This window comes from Ranitomeya imitator, chromosome 6 (genome assembly GCF_032444005.1).
Source record: "Ranitomeya imitator isolate aRanImi1 chromosome 6, aRanImi1.pri, whole genome shotgun sequence".
In the NCBI taxonomy this organism is placed as follows: Eukaryota; Metazoa; Chordata; class Amphibia; order Anura; family Dendrobatidae; genus Ranitomeya; species Ranitomeya imitator.
In genome coordinates, this window is record NC_091287.1 from 414,978,034 (window position 1) to 415,000,472 (window position 22,439).

At 40.9% G+C, this 22,439-nt stretch overlaps 1 protein-coding gene across 1 annotated transcript in view; it reads right to left on the reverse strand.

Annotated features, from left to right (window-relative positions):
* KLHL14 (kelch like family member 14) overlaps positions 1-22,439 on the reverse strand; it is a 119,769-nt gene that overhangs the window by 16,276 nt on the left and 81,054 nt on the right. Inside the window, exon 4 of the mRNA XM_069728959.1 lies at positions 777-866. Within this exon, the coding sequence (XP_069585060.1) occupies positions 777-866 (90 nt within the window). The remainder of the gene's footprint in view (positions 1-776; positions 867-22,439) is intronic.

A 22,439-nucleotide genomic window follows, 5' to 3' on the forward strand; every position in this document is an offset into this window, starting at 1 on the left:
AGCCAAAGGGGATATACTAAGTCTTAAAGACACTTGTCAAGAAGGGGTTAAATATTTCTGCAGTAGTCATTAAAGTGACATTTTATGTTGAATTTGGAGAAACCACTTGTGATGGTGGTTGTGCTGAGCCATTTACAGTAAATAGTTTTTGTTTCATTGGTTTATTGAAACAGAAAGTTTATACATTCTGCTAATGAATATCGTTTGCAAAGAGGGAAGATTTTTTTGTATTGCGTCTCTATATACAGAATATATGAACATACAATTGTCCCGTCCGATCTACACAGGTCATTCATTTTTATGTGTTACGTGTCCCTGTTTATATTCTATTGCACTCTGCATCTTCTCTTTAAATTCAGCTTAAAGTCTTTTAAGTGTCCATATTTCTTTTGGCTTTTTTCTTTGAGTCAACACTTTTAAATATTAATGTATTTTGCACTTTTAGAATTACTCAGCCCAGCATTAGGATGCACTGCAATTTAACATGGTCTGATAACTTTTTCATGTCTTTGGACGGATTTCATTTATTAAAGTAAGATTATTTAAATGTAATATCTCAGGCTGATGTTTCCCTGTATTGCCATCATTTTAGATTATACAAGGGGAGTAGATGAATAAAATATCAGTGCATGCTTTAGCGGTGGTGCAACAATATGTTTAACCCTGTAGGATGAACACACCGTAGCACAGATGGAGAAAAAGACGACTTATAAAAGTGATATTATGAGAGAGGCAGTGTCCGTTCTCACACATATATGGGTTTTCTTACTACTCACCATTAGGATTCCACTGGTCTTCTCCTCCTAACACAAACAAAAAGTTTTCTACTTCAACCACACAATGATGGGCACTGTTGTATGGCATGACTGAAAGACATAAAATAATACCAGTAAGTAATTTTTTTTATAGAATCTTAAAAAAAACTTTCTAGGATTTACATTATTTTTACTGCAATATATCTGTAGATGTTGTTATCATACACTCCTGGAATATTACATTTACAAGAATACCTAAACCAATTACCATGGGGAAACCCAATATATATTTGAAATGGATTTTGGTACATCTACGTTGCAGTTTTCCTTTGCTCTAATAACACTGATCACGTGGGTCATAAAAGGTATAGAATTAAAGAACCAGTCATGAAGGGACAGAACAATGTTACAATCATGCAGTGCCCTACTCCTTCCCAAACATCAGGGCAGGGCACAATACTGATCAATCACAGCTGTTCCCCAATCATGTCCTCTGGTCAGTTGACTGACTTCCCGCATAGCCTGTGAAAGTGCTGAGCGAGATGTCAATCAACTGAATAATGGGCATGACATAACTGCGATCACTTCTCATTGCTACGCACGGCCCCGATGACTAGAAAGGAACAGGGTGCCATGCAATTGTAACATTGTTTTCTCCTTTCTCCAATGATTACAACCTATGAAAGACATGTGCTCTACATGCTAATTATCACTTATAACATGCTCCACTTGTACTTACATAGCGAATCTGGACCTCCCTTAAGACACGGATGTCAAACTCAAATACACGTTGACCAAAATTAAAACCTTGGACAAAGTCGCGAGCCCACCTTGATATTTATTTTAAAAATGCCTACAATTGAAGACATTTTTTCCTTATAATTAAATATAATGATGAACCTTTTCATATGGAAACAAACTTAAAGGAGTTGTCCTACGAACAAAGTACATTTAATTAATAGATCTTAAGAGTCAGATCACATGACCAGAGTGTTGAGTATTTCCTCGTGAGTAGGGGCGTACTGTGCATAGAAATCATGGGTACTCTATAGCAGAAGTTGCTTCAGTTTCTTGTATGTTTAGGGGTATGGCCATCCCCTTGGGCTGTGCACCTTATCTGCTTAGCTTTCCTTGGCCAGGTTTTAAAAACAGTCAGGTCCAGGTCCTGCTCTGCTCTAGTGATGGCTGGGCAGTCCGGCTCTTTTTTGGTGATCTGTCTCATTTGGCTCTGCTCACGAAAAATAGCTGGATCCAAATAAATCCTGCACTGTAGGTGAACACATATTTAAGATGAAGTTAATGCATCCAAAATCCCGTCCAACCAAGGGGCTTACTTGCAGACAGTCAATAAAATCGATATTTGGGCGGACTTTGGATTGGGTGGGCCCGGTTTCGGTCATGGAACACAGTCATTTTACACCCAGTGAGAGCCATTCAGAGAATTTATTGGCTCTTACAGGGGTGCCAGCTCCCATCATTCCCAGTAGGGAGCTGCTCTTTGTCTTGGTTCAGTTATGAACAACCCATCACTACTCTGCCCCATCCTATTTTGTAACACATTTTACATGTGTTACTAGTTATATACGGTACTCTTGCAATGTTATTCTAGGTTATAGTTGCCTGTTGACAAATTACATAAATGAGTAATCTAAAGAACGTTCTCCACATTCAGAATATTTTACTGGTCTTATATAACCTGTATAGGATATAGTAAGGTATAAATCTACATGACGAGAAGCCTGCAGATAATGACCCCACTTTACTGCTTTAGGAAATGTTCTTGTCGAAATCATGCTTCCCTGAAACAAAGCCTGTTCTCTTCCACCAGTTGTCATGGGAATCTTGTACATACTGATTTCTTTTCAATTCTTTCAGCTAATATATGCTTCAATTTATTTGGATTAGTTTAACCAACCTAGAAGTGTCATGTCCTGGGTCGTACGTTACACCTGTCTATAAATGTCAGGTCCCATTTTTTGGAAAACATACAAATGTACCACTATCATATCATGTAAAGTGGCTGGAGCATTAGTCAGAAAATCATGTCCTTGCTCATCTCATCAAATGGACACCTTAAATCTAGGTGAGGACAAAGAGGGAAGCGATGTGCATGTTGAGGCTGGGAATTTATTGCTGGACACGGATCAACAGAGCACTTAGAAAACCAGTGCAGTGGGAAATCAATATGACACAGGGCCAGCTCTTTCTCTATAAACTTCTGCCAAAGAGAAAAAAAAGCCAGCCGAACTCACATGTGAATTTTTTCAGTTATATATCTCTCATTTCACATGATTTACTATCTCCTTCTTGCAAAATGCAGCAGTGCAATATGGAATGTTTAATGATAATTTTTATCATTCTGATGCTACAGGCTTCCTAAACTTGGCTGGGCTTTCAGGAAGATTTATCAAACTTTAGCTCGCACACATTTCCTATTGTATATTACAGTTTTTTATCATTTTTAGAGCAAGGATGTTATCGATATCACATGAAACTGTCTTATTAACTGATAACAGGGAAATTTCTGGATTATTTCAGGCACAGAGAATATGCAGGATTGGCTTTCAAGCTGATCAGTATTTCTGTTATTAATTCCAATGTTATTCACATGCTTCCTTCACTATTTAGCTGTTTGGTAAATAAATGTGTATGTGTGTATATCTCATTCTGTACAATGTGGGACACGATGGGTCTATCCACTGATTTTCCTCTCAGCCGACATCCCCACTAACATCATGGGTGACTTCAATATCCCCATTGACACTTCCACCTCAGCTGCCTCTAAACTTTTATCGCTCATTGTCCCCTTTGGTCTCACTCAATGGTCATCCGCAGCCCCCCATAAATATGGTCACACACTGGACCTCATCTTCACGCACCTCTGTTCCCTTACTAATCTCACTAAACTCACCCCTCCCCGTCTGACCACAACCTACTGACATTTTCTTCCTTCTCCTCTCCTTGTGCGCAACCCCCACTCCACAAACTCACTCATCCTCACAGAAATCTCAAAACACCTCAATTTACACTCACTCTCTGAGTCCCTTCTCCCTATTACAGACATAGCTTCCTTCCATAACGTAGATGCTGCTGCCACTTTTTATAACACCACAATAACAGCTACACTTGATTTGGCCGCCCCCCTCACGCATAGCAAAACTCACACAAGACCAATGAACTGAGACGGGCTTCCAGGGTTGCAGAGCGGAGATGGAAGAGATATTGTTCTGCTGAGCACTTTATCGCATACAAGCAGTTCCTCAGCAGCTTCAAGTCCACTCTCACTGCCGCAAAACAAACCTACTTCTCATCTCTCATATCCTCCCTGATTCACAACCCTAAACAGCTCTTCAACACTTTCAATTCTCTACTCCGTCCCCCAGCACCTCCTCCCTCTTCTCTCATTTCTGCTGAAGACTTTGCCTCTTTCTTTAAGCAGAAGATCGATAACATCAGACAAAGCTTTGGCCCACAGCCCCCAATGCCCCTCCTCTTGACTGCTCAGCCCTGTTCTTCCAAAGCCAGTTTCTCCACCATGACAGACGATCAGCTCTCCACCCTTCTGTCAAGATCACATCTCACCACTTGCACGCTTGACCCGCTCCCGTCCCATCTCATCCCTAACCTCGCCAAAGTCTTCATCCCAACCCTAACACAACTCTTCAACCTCTCACTTACAAACGATGTCCCCTCATACTTCAAACATGCATCAATCACACCTATCAAAAAAACCTCCCTCGACCCATCCTCTGTCTCTACCTATCACCTGATATCCCTTCTCCCTTATGCTTCAAAACTACTGGAACTGCATGTCAATCTTGAACTGTCCTACCAACTCTCCTCCTGCTCCCTCTTTGACCAGTTACAATCTGGCTTCCGTTCACATCACTCAACTGAAACTGCCCTAAAGTGACCAACGACCTACTAACCACCAAGAGCAAGCTACACTACTCTGTCCTCTTCCTCCTGGACCTGTCTTCTGCCTTCGACACGGTGGACCACTCCCTCCTGTTACAGATTCTCTCATCTCTTGGCATCATAGACTTTGCCCTATCCTGGATCTCATCATATCTAACAGACCGGACATTCACTGTCTCCCTCTCCCACACCACCTCCTCACCACTTTGTTCCCCAAAGCTCAGTTCTAGGACCCCATACTCTTCTCCATCTACACCTTCGGCCTGGGACAGCTCCTAGAATCCCACGGTTTACAATATCATCTCTATGCTGATGACACACAGATCCACCTGTCTGTACCTGACCTCACTTCCTTACTGACCAAAATCCCACAATGTCTGTCTGCTATTTCATATTTCTTTTCTGCTCGTTTTCTAAAACTGAATATGGACAAAACAGAATTCATCATCTTTCCCCGACTTCACTCTACCCCCCACCCGACCTATGTCAATGTCTGCTCACTTTCCCCAGTACCGCACACTCGGTGCCTCGGGGTGACTCTGCCCTATCTTTCAAGCCACATATTCAAACCTTTGTCTCCTCCTGCCAATTCCAACTAATTTCCTTGACCATGAAACCACAAAAACACTAGTGCATGCCCTTATGATCTCCCTCACTCTGGCACCACTCCAATCCATCCTAAACTCTGCTGCCAGACTAATCCACCTGTCTCCCCATTATTCCCCAGCCTCTTCTCTCTGCCAGGCCCTTCATTGGCTTCCTATTGCCCAGAGGCTACAGTTCAAAACACTAACAATGACATACAAAGCCATTCACAACCTGTCTCCTCCATACATCTGTGACATGGTCTCTCAGTACCTACCTACACACAATCTTCGATCGTCTCATGATCTCTTTCTCTACTCCTCTCTCATCTCATCCTCCCACAACTGCATCCAAGACTTCTCCTGTGCTTCCCCCATACTCTGGAACTCTCTACCCCAACACATCAGACTCTCGCCTATCACAGAAACCTTCAAAAGGAACCTGAAGACCCACCTCTTCCGACAAGCCTACAACCTGCAGCGATCCTCTGTCTGCTGAACCACCGCATGACCAACTCTACCCTCTCCTAGTGTATCCTCACCCATCCCCTGTAGACTGTGAGCCCTCGTGGGCAGGGTCCTCTCTCGTCCTGTACTTGTGTGTGCCTTGTTTTACTCATGTTTATTGTACTTGTCTATATTTGCCCCGTTCACATGTAAAGCTCCATGGAATAAATGGCGCTATAAAAATGTATAACAATAATAATAATTTAATATCTATGCTTTTCAGTAATGTTATACAATCATATGACAGATTGGATTATTTCCCATTTTACAACACATGTGCAAGCTGGAGAATAGAACATAAACACATCAGAACGTAAAAAGTTAGAAAATTACAAATACTTTCCAAAAATACAAGGACGCCTGAACATCAAATATCTGTTTGGATCAAATCTTACATGAAACCTGTCACCAGGTTTGTCCCATGTGAGATAAGACCACCGCCTTTCAGCGCTGATATACAGCATTCTAATATGTTGTATATATACCCACAATATGGCCTGCAAGGCAAGAAAAAGACAGGGCAATCGGGTGTGACTGGCGTTGCTGTCTTGTTCTCGTGCATCCTCTCTTCTTGCGATGCCATCCTTCTTCTTTCTTTCTGTGGATGATGTGTCCTGCTTGACCCACACAATGTCTTGTCATCGTGCTCCTGCGCTGCTGCACTTCTCTCTGCTCTGTTGAGGGCAGAGCAAAGTACCGCAGTGTGCATGCGCAGAAAAAGACCAAAGATGCCCGATGCATGCACACTGAAGTACTTTTCGCAACCCTGGTCATGGCAGAGAAGTGCACCGATGCAGGAGTGCGAAGCCAGGGAGACTATGTAGATGAAGTTGGACACATCATCCACGGGAAGCAATTATTAGGAAGGCATTGCAATAGGAGCGAAGCCACCAGACCAAGACCAGCAATACACATCGGATCAGATTGTCCCACAGTTGAGTATTATGAAAGCTGTTTTTCTTGTCTTGTGGGCCAGATGGGGGGCATATACAGTATATTACAATGGTGTATATCAGGGCTGACAGGTGGTGGCCTTATCTCACATGGCACAAACCTGGTAACATAGTTAGTAAGGCCGAAAAAAGACATTTGTCCATCCAGTTCAGCCTATATTCCATCATAATAAATCCCCAGATCTACGTCCTTCTACAGAACCTAATTGTATGATACAATATTGATAGTAACATAGTTAGTAGTGGTGACAGGCTCCCTTTAACAACAGTGTTTGTAAGAGATTAGAAACATCTATTCCTCCACACTCCCCCAAAAACATTGCTTCTCTTATGCATGGTTTTGTCTTGTATCACAGCTCATTCTCATACAACCTGTATAAAAGAAAACTCCACTCTTAAATAACAGTTTATACTATTACACAGTTATATCTATATGGAAGCTAGTGTAAGACCTCATTCAGACATCAGTGATTTCTCATGTACGCAAAAACCAGTTCAAGTTTCATCAGTATGTCAGTTTTACCATCAGTGTTTCATCAGTTATTTTCACGTATTAAAAAAATAAATAAATTACAAAAATTCTCCTATTCAATGCAATGTCAAAGGTTACTAATGGAGGCAACAACCTGCCTTTTCGCTCACTGACCCCTCCTGCCAGCATTTCAGCTGTTCTACATCTACACAGCATCTCTTCTTTTTGTGGGCTGCTCTGTCCATGGGGTGTGACTGCAAATGGCATGCTGATTAACAGCCAGCTTCCAGCAGTTATGCAGCAGGGTACCGGTTGTCAATCAGCATAACAACAGAAGAGAAGTCGCTGCTGTGTCGACGTGACGTCAGCGGAAGCTGCTGAATTGTCAGCAGGAGCACTCAGTGATGACTCTGTGCCAGCAGCGTGTGCTACCAGGCACAACAGGCAGGTAGGTAGCATCTACCTGCCTGTTAGTTCTTAGGCCCGTAGTAAAAAATTAAATAGTCCTGGATAACCCCTTTAATTATGGACAGCAAATGGATTGCACCCTAATGGCATCCATGCATTGTCCATGATTTTCGCAAAGCCATAGACTCGTATGTGTAATTTAGATTTGTAATGCAGATCAAAAACTGGCAAGTCTCCGTGATTTTTTTGCAGTCTTCAAAAAAATTGGAAATATAATGGGTTCGTGTTCTATCCATGAAAAACATAGAACTTGTACATGAAAAAGGGACGCCTGAATGAGGACTATTTCTGTAACTCATTTATTCTGTTAAACTTGTGGACTGCACAAAAAACAGCAGAATTTAAAGTTAGTATTAAGTTAGTACATGAAAAACCTCAAAACCAATGTAAAAATTACTATGAATTTGTGTTAAAATTGAACTTTCCCTTTAAACTAATTTATTATCTATTTGGCAAAATGGGAGTTAATTTTTCTTGGAAACATAACATTACCATAGCTGCAAACACTGCTTTGTAAAGGATAAAGTGATGGTGTTTCCAACGGTAACTTTCCTTATTGTATGTTGAATGTTGGTATTTTTGGCTTTTCTTTTCCAATAAACTTTAATGGGTTTTAAATTTTATGAAGATAAAGGAGAGAAAAATAAGGGGATGGGAAATGGAATAGGGGAAAAAAAGGAGGTTAACAGGGAAGGGGACCCCATACAATATGAGGAAAGGGAAGAAAAAGAGATAGGTATACATGTTTACGGTACATACATATATCGCCAAGATAAGTTGCTGAATGTCCGAATTTCAAACTAAAAAAACATACAGTATGAGTAGTAAAGTCAGAGAAGTAAGGTCAGTAGGGTATGGAGAAAAAAAAAACCTGTCCGGTCCGAGATCACCCTGTGTGACTCTAAGACCAATTGGAGGGCAATGTTCAGTTCAATTTTAGCAAGGAGGTCAAGTGGAATATATACATTTTCAAGTAAAATATGTATCCGGTGAATCCAGAGAGAAGAAGACATCAAAAGGAACTGTCAAGTGGAGATGATGTTTTTCACATATGGAGATGAAAAATCTGGAGAGGCAGAAGAAATTCTTATTCTAATGTTTGAGATAAGAAGTCAAGAGGAGAAGGAGTTTAGGGTCTTAAATCAATTTGTCTCAAAAAATCCATACCCTCCTCAGGAGAAGAGACAAAAATGGATTTAGGCACATATTTAATTTGTAGATTTGACCTATGGGTCCAGTGATATATTATTTTGGAACGAAGGAGTTCCGAATTGAATTGATGGAAAGATTTTCTTATTTGCATCGTGGTTTTTGACAAGTCCTTGAATAAAGTGATTTCATTTTAAGGAACTGGGAGTTTTTAGAGTCTTTTGTTAGCGCCATTAATTAGTTTTTTACCCAAGATGAACGAAAAGACACAATCACATCTCCTGTTGCATTTGGTGGGAGAGTGATCGGTTTGCAGATTCTAAAAGTTTTTTCTATCAAATTTTTTTCTTTTACTTTTGGAAGGAGATGAGAAATCATTTTTGTAAAGTATTTTTACAATTGGAAAGGATGGATTGACTCTGGGATACCTCTAACTTTGAGATTGTTTTCCCTCTCTATGTCTTCGCAGCTGGCAAGACAAGCCTTAAAGGACGAGATGACTTTTTGAATTTGTTTTAGAGAATTAGAGTAATCAGATAAATCTTGAGGATTAATAAGCAAAGGGGTTTCGATATTTTTGGCGTTAGTGATCGGATTATTGAGTGTATGTGGGAATGAAATCGGAGCAACAAATGAGTTAGAGTCAGTGGATTTGGGTAATAGTAATAATAGTTCTTTGAAGAGCCTCTTTATGAAGATCTCGGTAGCTTTGAACTCATTAGGCTGGGGAGAATCGGATTTCAACAAGTTAGTATCTAACAAATCAACTACATTTCCGTATTCATTTGTTTGTTTCTTTTTGTGTCAATTGATATTAATAGGGCTTTACATATATTCATCATTAAGATTTCAGAAGGGGATTTTGATGAAGCAGATATGTTGTTAATTCTGATAAATAAAGGTGAATAATCACTAGACTCAGTGTAAAGTTGCTCCTGTTTAAAATTATTATTGTTTGAATTTTTTGAAATTTTTCCTGAATAGTTTGATTTCTCGGATTTAATGGACCCCTCTGAGTACAGATTTGAAGAGGTAAATTCCTCAGATTCAAAACCATTAGAAGAATCATTTTCGTCTAGGTCAGAGGAAGCTGAAATATCAACAGATTCGTCAGTCAAAATCCTCCACTCCCTCTTGTGAATTACAAGAATTAGAATCCAAATGAGAAAAATGAGCTGTGTCATTTAGCTTCATAACCCTATCAATATCACTACAAATGATGTCACTGGATAAATTTCCAGTAGAGTGACCTGAGTGTAATTTATTAAAAATCTCATCAAGTCCTCTATTAATAGTAGATTCAAACTTGTCAAGGTAAGAGAACAACGGATTCTTCTGAATTTTATGAATTTGTTTAAAATTCAGAGGCTCTTCAGGTAATTTAGCCACGTTGTGATTAGAAGTTACCATGTCATTAGAAATACAGGATTCAGTGCAGGGCAGATACTGCATGCCACATTTCTTTTCTAATAGCTTCATAGTTGGAGGGGATTTCACATTACACAGGAGGGGATCCTCTCTTGGGCTCTGATGCTCAATGGGAGCATTAAGCGGCATTGCCAGCCCCAAAGGTGGTCCCAAAGGTGGTCGATCCCCTTCAGGCTGAACTGTGTTGATGAAGTCCCAGACATCATATCCATGCATCCTTTATCTGGTGTTGGGGCTGCGGTGAGGGTGGCAAACTCCGCCGAGTAATCATCTATCTGCCCTCGCTGCGCTCAGGGCCGGCGTCAGCACCCGGCGTACCCGGGCAAGTGCCGGGGCCCTGGCGAGACAAGGGGGCCCATTCAGGGCCAGCGTTAGGGGCAGGCAGGCAGCTGCCAGTGCCTAGGACCACCGAGAGGGTTATTTATTAAAATCATTTATGTAACTCTTAATAAAGCTTCACGACCAATGTTTAGTCCAAAGAGTATTACTGTGTCTTGGTGTTTTTTATTGGTTAGTTAAGGTGAGTTTTGTGTCACCATGAACAGATGCAGATGTTTAGTGTAGGGTCCCACTCACGCAATTTGATCAAAATGTGCATTAATAACCTTAAATTCATGGATATGGTAATTATAGTAGTAATGTTTGCCTTTGTATCACAGTCATCTTTCACTTTGATTTTTATTTTGCAGTGTGTCTTCCGGCGGTGGCATATCATACATGATGGCACTGATGGTCAATCATGGAGTCTATCAGTATAAGTGATCAAATTAAGCACAGAAATAGATGCAAAATGCCGAACTACCAGAACAGTGGAACATCCAATTCATGGCTTTTATGGAAAAATTATTATTTTAACATATTCTCCCTTGGCCAACATTAATATTCTCATTGGCTCCTTTGCAAGTTGCATTATTCTATATTATATAGCTTTAGGTAAGCTTCTGCAATGCCTAAAACTGAGCAGACCATTCAGCTCCCTTGTAACCAAACTGCAATCCTCTGAGGTTTACATGTTTATAAAGGAAAAGTGTCCTAGTCAAAAAAAAATGACTTGATAAAATACTAGGTCCGGTAATTTAATTTCCACCATTTTCCTCCAATTAATTATTGGAAAACATTTTGCATCGGCAATGTTGCAGATTACAGATAGCCAAATACTCATATGTCTGCCAACTATTATTAGAATTGAAAATATATCGCTGAAAATATAACATATTGAGCGTTTATATTCATGTTGCAGAATAAAAAAAAGAGAGAGAGAAAGTAATTAAAAAAATTAGTACGAAGTAGTCAATAAAAGATAAAGGAGACAGTAATCACATTTGCAAGACTAGAGAATAAAGAATAAAGGAACATGATGCTAGCCCATGGTGGATATACAACAAATACTAGTGTGGCTCTCCAGCAGAGAAGGTGTTAATGATAAGTTTTGTAATCCGTCCTAAAACACAGCACACCGTATGAGTTTCTAGCGTGTCAGTCAGTGAGTTAGAGGGAAAGGGTAAAGAGAAGCTAATCAGGATGAAATGAGATTAAAGGCTGTCTAATTTTACAGCAACTGTGATCCATCAGGCACTGTGAAAGTGACAGTGGAAATGAGTGATGGAGACAGACAGGTGGGGCTGTACATTCCACTGATTTATCCTCAAATGCACTGGGCCTTATTTTATTGAGTGAACATGACCGCATTCATCAAGACTGTCATCTAAGCCCACTTCCCTCCATTTAAAAAGGTCACTTTACCAGGAAGGAGTAAAAGAGTAGGGGAGAGGCTCTTTCAAAACAGATTTAAATTCTCATGCCACTTCTTTATAATAGATCAATCAAGACTCCGCAGTGCTGAATACAGAGCTTAGGTACTCGCTGCGGTCTGGTACCTAGCAGGGAGGCCAAAAGACAGCTACTCTCTTCTCGTTGTGCATGCCCCAATAACCTGCCATTATTTATTGTACCTGATTATCTATGGTTGTATTATTTACATTGACATGTCACTATGACAGAACATTTATACCAAATCGTACATCCTAACTCACCCTTCAAAGGTGTGATCACTACAATGGTCAAGTTAAAGGGGTATTCCCATCTCCAAGATCCTATCCCAATATGTAGTACATATAATAATAATAATAATAGTAATATTACCAAATACCTCCAATTAGAAATGTAGTATAGTTCTTCTGATTCGCTATGTCATTTACCCCATGTGCATGGCATTGCAGTAACTGAGGTATCCATGGCTATGACCACTATCAGCTAACTGTCACTCTATAAGTGGTCGCAACCATGGATACCTAAGCTCATGTAATGCCCTGCACATAGGGTAAGCGACATGTCTGCAAACTATGCTACATTTCTAATTGGAGGTATTTGCTAATGTTATTATTATTACACCTATTACATATTAGGGTAGGATCTTGGAAATGGGAATACCTCGTTAAGGGTATATAAACATATTATCAAAAAAATTGGTGATTCATTGTGACTTGTCACCTTAAGGTGGAGTTAATGGGAACCAGTCACTTGATTTGTGCTTCCCCTACCACAGGCTGGCTTCTCCCTGCCCCACTCCAGATGTATGGCCGATCTTTCCCTTTGCACTGATGTTGGGTGGGCAGTATTCACCGGGAACTGCATTGTATTCATCTCTCCGTAATCACCATACTCACTGTTCTTTTACTATGGTCCCCAATTTTCAATTTATGTCTACTTTGAAACAGCGGAGAATTTCAGAGAAAAACATACCTGACTGCAATCATTCAGCCAGGCTCTGAATCATGCTGTTGATATTTTAGGGCACCATGATTCGAATGACAGGTTGCCTTTAAGTGGAACTACTTATTCACACTATAGTGGTCCAAAACTTCCGCAAGGGTCCTCATCCTCTGCAATTCTGTGTTCCAACACATCCGATTATCGGCCACACTGAGAACTTTCAGAAGGAACTTGAAAACCCATTTCTTCAAGAAATCTTATAGCCTGCAATGCCTCCTGCCATCTCACCACCACCGGAGCTGCAATCCTCTGGCCTACTGTCTCCATCCCCATCACCCTGTAGAGTGTAAGCCCACAAGGTCAGGGTCCTCTTCCCTCTGTACCGGTCTGTCATTGTATTATTATTATTATTATTATTTGTATTTTGTATGTAACACCTCCTCACGTACGGCAGCATGGAATCGATGGTGCTATATAAATAAATAATAATAATAATAATGATAATAGTGGATAAATGTCAGATCTCTGGAGGCAACTAATCGGGACCCAAACAGATCACAAGAAAGGGGATCTCAAGCCTTCTATTTCTTCTCACTGCACAACTGCAATGAAGACGAGTTTGATTTTAGCAATGATCACGTCTCTGCCCCAACACTTTATTAGGGCAGGGTTCCCCCAAGGATAATATCTGAGGGAGTTTGTATGATCTCCCATGTTAGCGTGGGTTTCCTCCCAGATACCCAACACTGATAAGGTATTTAGATTGTGAGCCCCACAATCTAATATAAGTTATCAATAATTCAATGTCTATGGGGCTGATGGAGACGAGCAAGTTCTTATATAATAGCATTTTAGCCTAGTAGCTCTTACAAAATAACATATCCAATGGTAGTGAAATGTACAGTAGACAACATGGTAGCAAAATCCATAATTTTTTATTCAATTATTCAGTTTGTGCCTTAGCAGACCAGAATATTTCCACTGTAACATTCCTTCAGGGAATTTACAGATTTTCTTAGAGTTTAAAAAGTAACCAAAGTTTTACTTTTTTTAAAAATATGTATTTTTTGTCCAGTATAAAAAGTTATGAAACTTTGCAAATCACTTAGGATATTTGTTTTCATATCTGTAAAAATTACTTTAGGCTTCCAAACCCCTGCTTTCCCCCAGTCTATTTGCCTGCCTTTAGCTGCATTGATATTACAAAATACTCAGAGTACAGATGATGGCAGTGAAAGGATCAATTTAGCACCTCTGTCCTTCTCTGAGTGTTGTGCTTATGAAAACAATATCCTGCAGTAGTATATCCCCAGAATTAGTGACATGCAACTGCTGGCCTAACCCTTTCACTGCCATCATCTGTACTCCAAATGAGTACATTCTCATAGCTCCCAACCGTCCCTCATACCGCGGGACTGTCCCGATTTTGATGTTGTGCTCCTCATTCCCGCACGGGACTCTACCTCTCCCGCACAGCCTGCAGGAGAAGCAGCAGCACGCCCCCTTGTTTTAGGCCACGCCCCCTCCATATCTTCTTCTTCCGGGACGAAGGGGCGATCTAATAACCATGTATAAGTATATAAGGGGACAATACAAATATCTCGCTGAGGATCTGTTTATACCAAGGAAGGTGACGGGCACAAGGGGGCATTCTTTGCGTCTGGAGGAGAGAAGGTTTTTCCACCAACATAGAAGAGGATTCTTTACTGTTAGGGCAGTGAGAATCTGGAATTGCTTGCCTGAGGAGGTGGTGATGGCGAACTCAGTCGAGGGGTTCAAGAGAGGCCTGGATGTCTTCCTGGAGCAGAACAATATTGTATCATACAATTAGGTTCTGTAGAAGGACGTAGATCTGGGGATTTATTATGATGGAATATAGGCTGAACTGGATGGACAAATGTCTTTTTTCGGCCTTACTAACTATGTTACTATGTTACTAACTATGAAGGTTTAGAGAGGGAGAGAGAACATTCTTAGGTACGTGTATGTGTGTGTGTACTGCACACAGACATGCAGCTGGCCCTGCTGCGCTTACACTACAAGGCATTATAACCAGGAGTAGTGGCAGCAGTTAGAGCAATCCAATGCAGCCTGTTAGCCATAGGCACAGTCGATAGACAGTGGTGTTGTCTGATGGCATGCAGAGTTCACAGAGCTGGGCTACATTGCAATGTGCAGGATCTGTGAGGCAGCAGTGTGGACAGTGACAGGTGGTGAAATCTTTGCCAGCATTGTAAGCAGAGCTTCTGGGACACATCTACAGCCCCGACTGTACACTGGCATCCTCATGTGGGGCCATTATACTGTACGCAGCATCAGGTGGGGCCATTATACAGTATGTAGCATCATGTGTGGCCATTATACAATATGGAGCATCATGTGTCCGTGGCAATTATACTGTATGCGGCATCATGTGTGGCCATTATACAGTATGGAGCACTGTGTGGCCATTATCCAGTATTGAGCTTCATGTGGGGCCATTATACAGTATGGAGCACCATGTGGCCATTATACAGTATTGAGCATCATGTGGGGCCATTATACAGTATTGAGCATCATGTGTGGCCATTATACAGTATGGGGCATCATGTGTGGCCATTATACAGTATGTAGCACTGTGTGGCCATTATACAGTGTGGAGCATGATGTGTGGCCATTATACAGTATGGGGCATCATGTGTGGCCATTATACAGTATGGAGCACTGTGTGGTCATTATACAGTATTGAGCATCATGTGGGGTCATTATACAGTATGGAGCACTGTGTGGCCATTATTACAGTATGGAGCACTGTGTGACCATTATACAGTATTGAGCATCATGTGGGGCCATTATACAATATGGAGCACTGTATGGCCATTATACAGTATGGAGCACTGTGTGGGCATTATACAGTATTGAGCATCATGTGTGGCCATTATACAGTATGGAGCACTGTGTTGCCATATTTTTTTATGTTTATAATTTTTATGAAACCGTGTGATCAGCAGTGCTAAATGGGTGTGGTCGAGCGTGGATATGGGTGTGGCTAGTTGTGAAATGGGTGTGGTCAGGGGTGTGGCCTAAAATTGCCACTCTTTGCCTTCTTCAAAAGTTGGGAGGTGTGCATTCTACTTTCTAGCTGGTCAGAATTGTTTTAAAAATAAATAAATAAAGTTTTGGTGATTCTAATATTTCTGATCATAGTAAGAATGTTTTCAAATTCAGAAAAGTGTTTGAAAAATCATCTATTTTTTAACAATAATTTGTTATGAGCCAAGTGTTTCACGCGTCCATTTTATGTACATATGTCATACATATATATGTCTTTATTTTTTCCATCAGTATGTTATTAATTATATTGAAAAGCACAATTCATTTAGAAAAAAACTAAACGGTAGAGATGCTTGCACTGCGCTCACACCTGTGCAACATTTGATCCGGAAGCTTATTCATAGGGCAAAATAATCAAGTGGGCAACCAAAACAGATGGTGCTCAGCCCACAAAAGCGACATGTACAAATGCAAGGGAGAAATGCAGAGAAAAATAGGAAAAGAAGCGGCACTCACCACTGGTATATGAATTACTGTAACAGCACTTTATTCAGTCGTTATATGAGGAGCAGAGACAAAAGGGTCAGAGGAAGTGTAGACTATGAGAAACAGCTGTCGCTCATTCATTCCTTTTGTCTCTGCTGCTCATGTACCAAGAGAGTAAAGTGCTGTTAATTCACATACCTGTGGTGAGTGCCACTCCTTTATAATTTTTCTCTCCTTTGCATTTTTACAATTCATTTTTCTATTAAACCTTTGCAACGGGTCCGATAAAGATGGTGTCTATTTTTCATCCATTTTTGTGCACCCATTGAAATTTATAGGTGAATCTCACCTAAAATAGATGAGACTATCGCACAGTCTATGTGGCAAATGGTTCATCTGAACTAACACACAGATTAACATTAGGCCTTGTGCGGATAACACATTGGACCAAAAAAACTTGTTGGTGTGAACTTAGACTTAAAGATCAAAAAATCACCCAAGGGCTTATTAGGACATTTGTGAAATTCTGTCCGAGGTTGGACCGCAATGAATGAACTGGCTGCAGGTCTCCAGACTGGAGCGTGAAAGCTTCATATATTTCTATGAGGCTATGATCGGGAGATTGCGGGGAGTCGGTGCATTGCGGTGCGATCTCGGACTGATCTGCACATCTGAATGAGCCCTAAGGCTGTCAATGGAAATCTCATTACTAGGGTTGAGCGGAACCAAAATTAAAAGTTAGGGGGTTTGTACCGGACACTTGTCCGGTTCTAAATGCCACACATGGACTTTCTCCCGAAATCTGTTGCAATGTTCGGAGTTCCAGGGAAGGAGACACAGAGGTAGAGGGAAAAAGAGAGGGGGGATTTTATTTTCTTACCCAAATCCAAAGTTCGGGTCACCATTGTTTTCACTGGGGTTTGTGTTCTGGTTCAAATCTGGGTATAGTTCTCGTACCCGAACCGAATAGTGGAATAAAGTTTGGGTTGGGTGCCAGAACCAGAACTTCCACGGGTCTACTGCATTAGAAATGCAGCCTAATTGCAGGCACAATGGACACAGCAGCAGACACAGAGGCTCCTACATTCTAGTGATTGGTGGGATCACAGGGCACAAACCAATGACTAATAATATCTCCTGACTCAGCTTTAGTAGTATGTCAGAAACTGTTTTAAAGTATATATTCACTTTCAAGTGGTTTTCTTAGTAACTCAACACCTTTTAAATAAAATCATGTAATGCATCCCATTACTTGCCATTGCCGCCCCATCTGCCATAAGCTGCTCTCCAATCTGGCTATAATACTCAATCACACATCCATGCAAATTGGTCCAAGATCGGAGAGCATTGCACAAATGGCCACATGGCTTTTCCGACTTGAGAGGATCAGCATCATAGAAATAATAATAATAATAATTTTTATTTATATAGCGCCAACATATTCTGCAGCGCTTTACAAATTATGGAAGGGACTTGTACAGACAATAGACATTACAGCATAACAGGTCAGGTGACCAACGGCCAGTTCATGCATTAACCCCTTAAGCCCCGAGGGTGGTTTGCACGTTAATGACCGGGCCAATTTTTACAATTCTGACCACTGTCCCTTTATGAGGTTATAACTCTGGAACGCTTCAACGGATCTTGGCGATTCTGACATTGTTTTCTCGTGACATATTGTACTTCATTTTAGTAGTAACATTTATTCGATATAACTTGCGTTTATTTGTGAAAAAAACGGAAATTTGGCGAAAATTTTGAAAATTTCGCAATTTTCCAACTTTAAATTTTTATGCCCTTAAATCACAGAGATATGTCACGCAAAATACTTAATAAGTAACATTTCCCACATGTCTCCTTTACATCAGCACAATTTTGGAACCAAAATTTTTTTTTGTTAGGGAGTTATAAGGGTTCAAAGTTGACCAGCAATTTCTCATTTTTACAACACCATTTTTTTTTAGGGACCACATCTCATTTGATGTCATTTTGAGGGGTCTATATGATAGAAAATACCCAAGTGTGACACCATTCTAAAAACTGCACCCCTCAAGGTGCTCAAAACCACATTCAAGAAGTTTATTAACCCTTCAGGGGTTTCACAGGAATTTTTGGAATGTTTAAATAAAAATGAATATTTAACTTTTTTTCACACAAAATTTATTTCAGCTCCAATTTGTTTTATTTTACCAAGGGTAACAGGATAAAATGGATGCCAAACATTGTTGTACAATCTGTACTGAGTACGCTGATACCCCATATGTGGGGGTAAACCACTGTTTGGGCGCATGGCAGAGCTCGGAAGGGAAGGAGCGCCATTTGACTTTTAAATGCAAAATTGACAGGAATTGAGATGGGACACCATGTTGCGTTTGGAGAGCCACTGATGTGCCTAAACATTGAAACCCCCCACAAGTGACACCATTTTGGAAAGTAGACACCCTAAGGAACTTATCTAGATGTGTGGTGACCACTTTGACCCACCAATTGCTTCACAGAAGTTTATAATGCAGAGCCGTAAAAATAAAAAATCATATTTTTTCACAAAAATGATCTTTTCGCCCCCAATTTTTTATTTTCCCAAGAGTAAAAGAAGAAATTGAACCTCAAAAATTGTTGGCCAATTTGTCCTGAGTACGCTGATACCCCGTATATGGGTGTAAACCATTGTTTGGGCGTATGGCAGAGCTCGGAAGGGAAGGAGCGCCATTTTACTTTTCAATGCAAAATTGACTGGAATTGAGATGGGATGCCATGTTGCGTTTGGAGAGCCCCTGATGTGCCTAAACATTGAAATCCCCACAAGTGACACCATTTTGGAAAGTAGACCCCTTAAGGAACTTATCTAGAGGTGTGGTGAGCACTTTGACCCAACAAGTGCTTCACAGAAGTTTATAATGCAGAGCCGTAAAAATAAAAAATCATATTTTTTCACAAAAATAATCTTTTCGCCACCAATTTTTTATTTTCCCAAGGGTAAGAGAAGAAATTAGACCACAAAAGTTGTTGTGCAATTTGTCCTGAGTGCGACGATACCCCATATGTGGGGGTAAACCACTGTTTGGGCGCATGGCAGAGCTCGGAAGGAAAGGAGCGCCATTTGACTTTTCAATGCAAAATTGACTGGAATTGAGATGGGACGCCATGTTGCGTTTGGAGAGCCCCTGATGTGCCTAAACATTGGAACCCCTCACAAGTGACACCATTTTGAAAAGTAGACCCCTTAAGGAACTTATCTAGATGTGTGGTGAGCACTTTGACCCAACAAGTGCTTCACAGAAGTTTATAATGCAGAGCCGTAAAAATAAAAAATCTTATTTTTTCACAAAAATGATCTTTTCGCCCCCAATTTTTTATTTTCCCAAGGGTAAGAGAAGAAATTAGACCACAAAAGTTGTTGTGCAATTTGTCCTGAGTGCGACGATACCCCATATGTGGGGGTAAACCACTTTTTGGGTGCATAGCAGAGCTCGGAAGGGAAGGAGCGCCATTTGACTTTTCAATGCAAAATTGACTGGAATTAAGATGGGACGCCATGTTGGTTTGGAGAGCCCCTGATGTGCCTAAACATTAAAAACCCCCACAAGTGACACCATTTTGGAAACTAGACCCTCTAAGGAACTTATCTAGATGTGTTTTGAGAGCTTTGAACCCCCAAGTGTTTCACTACAGTTTATAACGCAGAGCCGTTAAAATAAATTTATTTTTTTTTCGCAAAAATTTTTTAGCCCCCAGTTTTGTATTTTCACAAGGGTAACATAATAAATTGGACCCCAAAAGTTGTTGTCCAATTTGTCCTGAGTACGCTGATACCCCATATGTGGGGGGGAACCACTGTTTGGGCGCATGGCAGAGCTCGGAAGGGAAGGAGCGCCATTTGGAATGCAGACTTAGATGGATTGGTCTGCAGGAGTCACGTTGCATTTGCAGAGCCCCTGATGTACCCAAACAGTACAAACCCCCCACAAGTGACCCCATATTAGAAACTAGACCTCCCATGGAACTTATCTAGATGTGTTGTGAGAACTTTGAACCCCTAAGTGTTTCACTACAGTTTATAACGCAGACCCGTGAAAATAAAAATTCTTTTTTTTTTCACAAAAATGATTTTTTAGCCCCCAGCTTTGTATTTTTACAAGGGTAACAGAATAAATTGGACCCCAAAAGTTGTTGTTCAATTTGTCCTGAGTACGCTGATACCCCATATGTGGGGGGGAACCACTGTTTGGGCTCATGGCAGAGCTCGGAAGGGAAGGAGCGCCATTTGGAATGCAGACTTAGATGGATTGGTCTGCAGGCGTCACGTTGCATTTGCAGAGCCCCTGATGTACCCAAACAGTAGAAACCACCCACAAGTGACCCCATATTGGAAACTAGACCTCCCATGGAACTTATCTAGATGTGTTGTGAAAACTTTGAACCCCCAAGTGTTTCACTACAGTTTACAACGCAGAGCCGTGAAAATAAAAATCCTTTTTTTTCCCACAAAAATGATTTTTAGCCCCCCAAATTTTTATTTTCCCAAGGATAACAAGAGAACTTGGACCCAAAAAGTTGTTGTCCAATTTGTCTCGAGTACGCTGATACCCCATATGTTGGGGTAAACCCCTGTTTGGGCGCACGGGAGAGCTCGGAAGTGAAGGAGCACTGTTTTACTTTTTCAATGCAGAATTGGCTGGAATTGAGATCGGACGCCATGTCGCGTTTGGAGAGCCCCTGATGTGTCTAAACAGTGGAAACCCCCCAATTATAAATGAAACCCTAATCCAAACGCACCACTAACCCTAATCCCAACTGTAACCCTAACCACACACCTAACCCAGACACACCCCTAATTCTAATCCCAACCCTAATCCCAACCGTAAATGTAATCCAAACCCTAACCCTAGCCCCAACCCTAGCCCTAACCCTAACCCTAACCCTAACCCTAACCGGAAAATGGAAATAAATACATTTTTTTTAATTTTATTATTTTTCCCTAAGGCTAGGTTCACATTGCGTTAGGGAAATCCGTTTAGCACTAGCGGATTGCGCTAACACAATGTCTTTTTAGGTGTCATGTTTAGTGGTCGCGTTAACGTCCCCGCTCTGGAAGATCGGGGATCGGACCTCGGGCGCGCCGCGGACGCTGCAAGCAGCGTCTGAGGCGCGCCACAAAAGAATGGCACCTTGCTAGCGCGAGCCGAAAATGGCACGCTCTAGCGATGCGCTACACCTGAAAATCACATTGCTGTCAATGGTTGTGCTAACGGACCCGTTGCACGGCGTTAATTGTGACATTTTCGCCGTGCAACGCTGTCCGTTAGCGTTAACCCATTAACGCAATGTGAACCTAGCCTAACTAAGGGGGTGATGAAGGGGGGTTTGATTTACTTTTATAGCGAGTTTTTTAGCGGATTTTTATGATTGGCAGCCGTCACACACTAAAAGACGCTTTTTATAGCAAAAAAGTTTTTGCGTCTCCACATTTTGAGACCTATAATTTTTCCATATTTTGGTCCACAGAGTCATGTGAGGTCTTGTTTTTTGCGGGACGAGTTGACGTTTTTATCGGTTACATTTTCGGACACGTGACAGTTTTTGATCGCTTTTTATTCCGATTTTTTTGTGAGGCAGAATGACCAAAAACCAGCTATTCATGAATTTCTTTTGGGGGAGGCGTTTATACCGTTCCGCGTTTGGTAAAATTGATGAAGCAGTTTTATTCTTCGGGTCAGTACGATTACAGCGATACCTCATTTATATCATTTTTTTTATGTTTTGGCGCTTTTATACGATAAAAGCTATTTTATAGAAAAAATAATTATTTTGGCATCGCTTTATTCAGAGGACTATAACTTTTTTATTTTTTTGGTTATGATGCTATATGGCGGCTCGTTTTTTGCGGGACAAGATGACGTTTTCAGAGGTACCATGGTTATTTATATCCGTCTTTTTGATCGCGTGTTATTCCACTCTTTGTTCAGCGTTATGA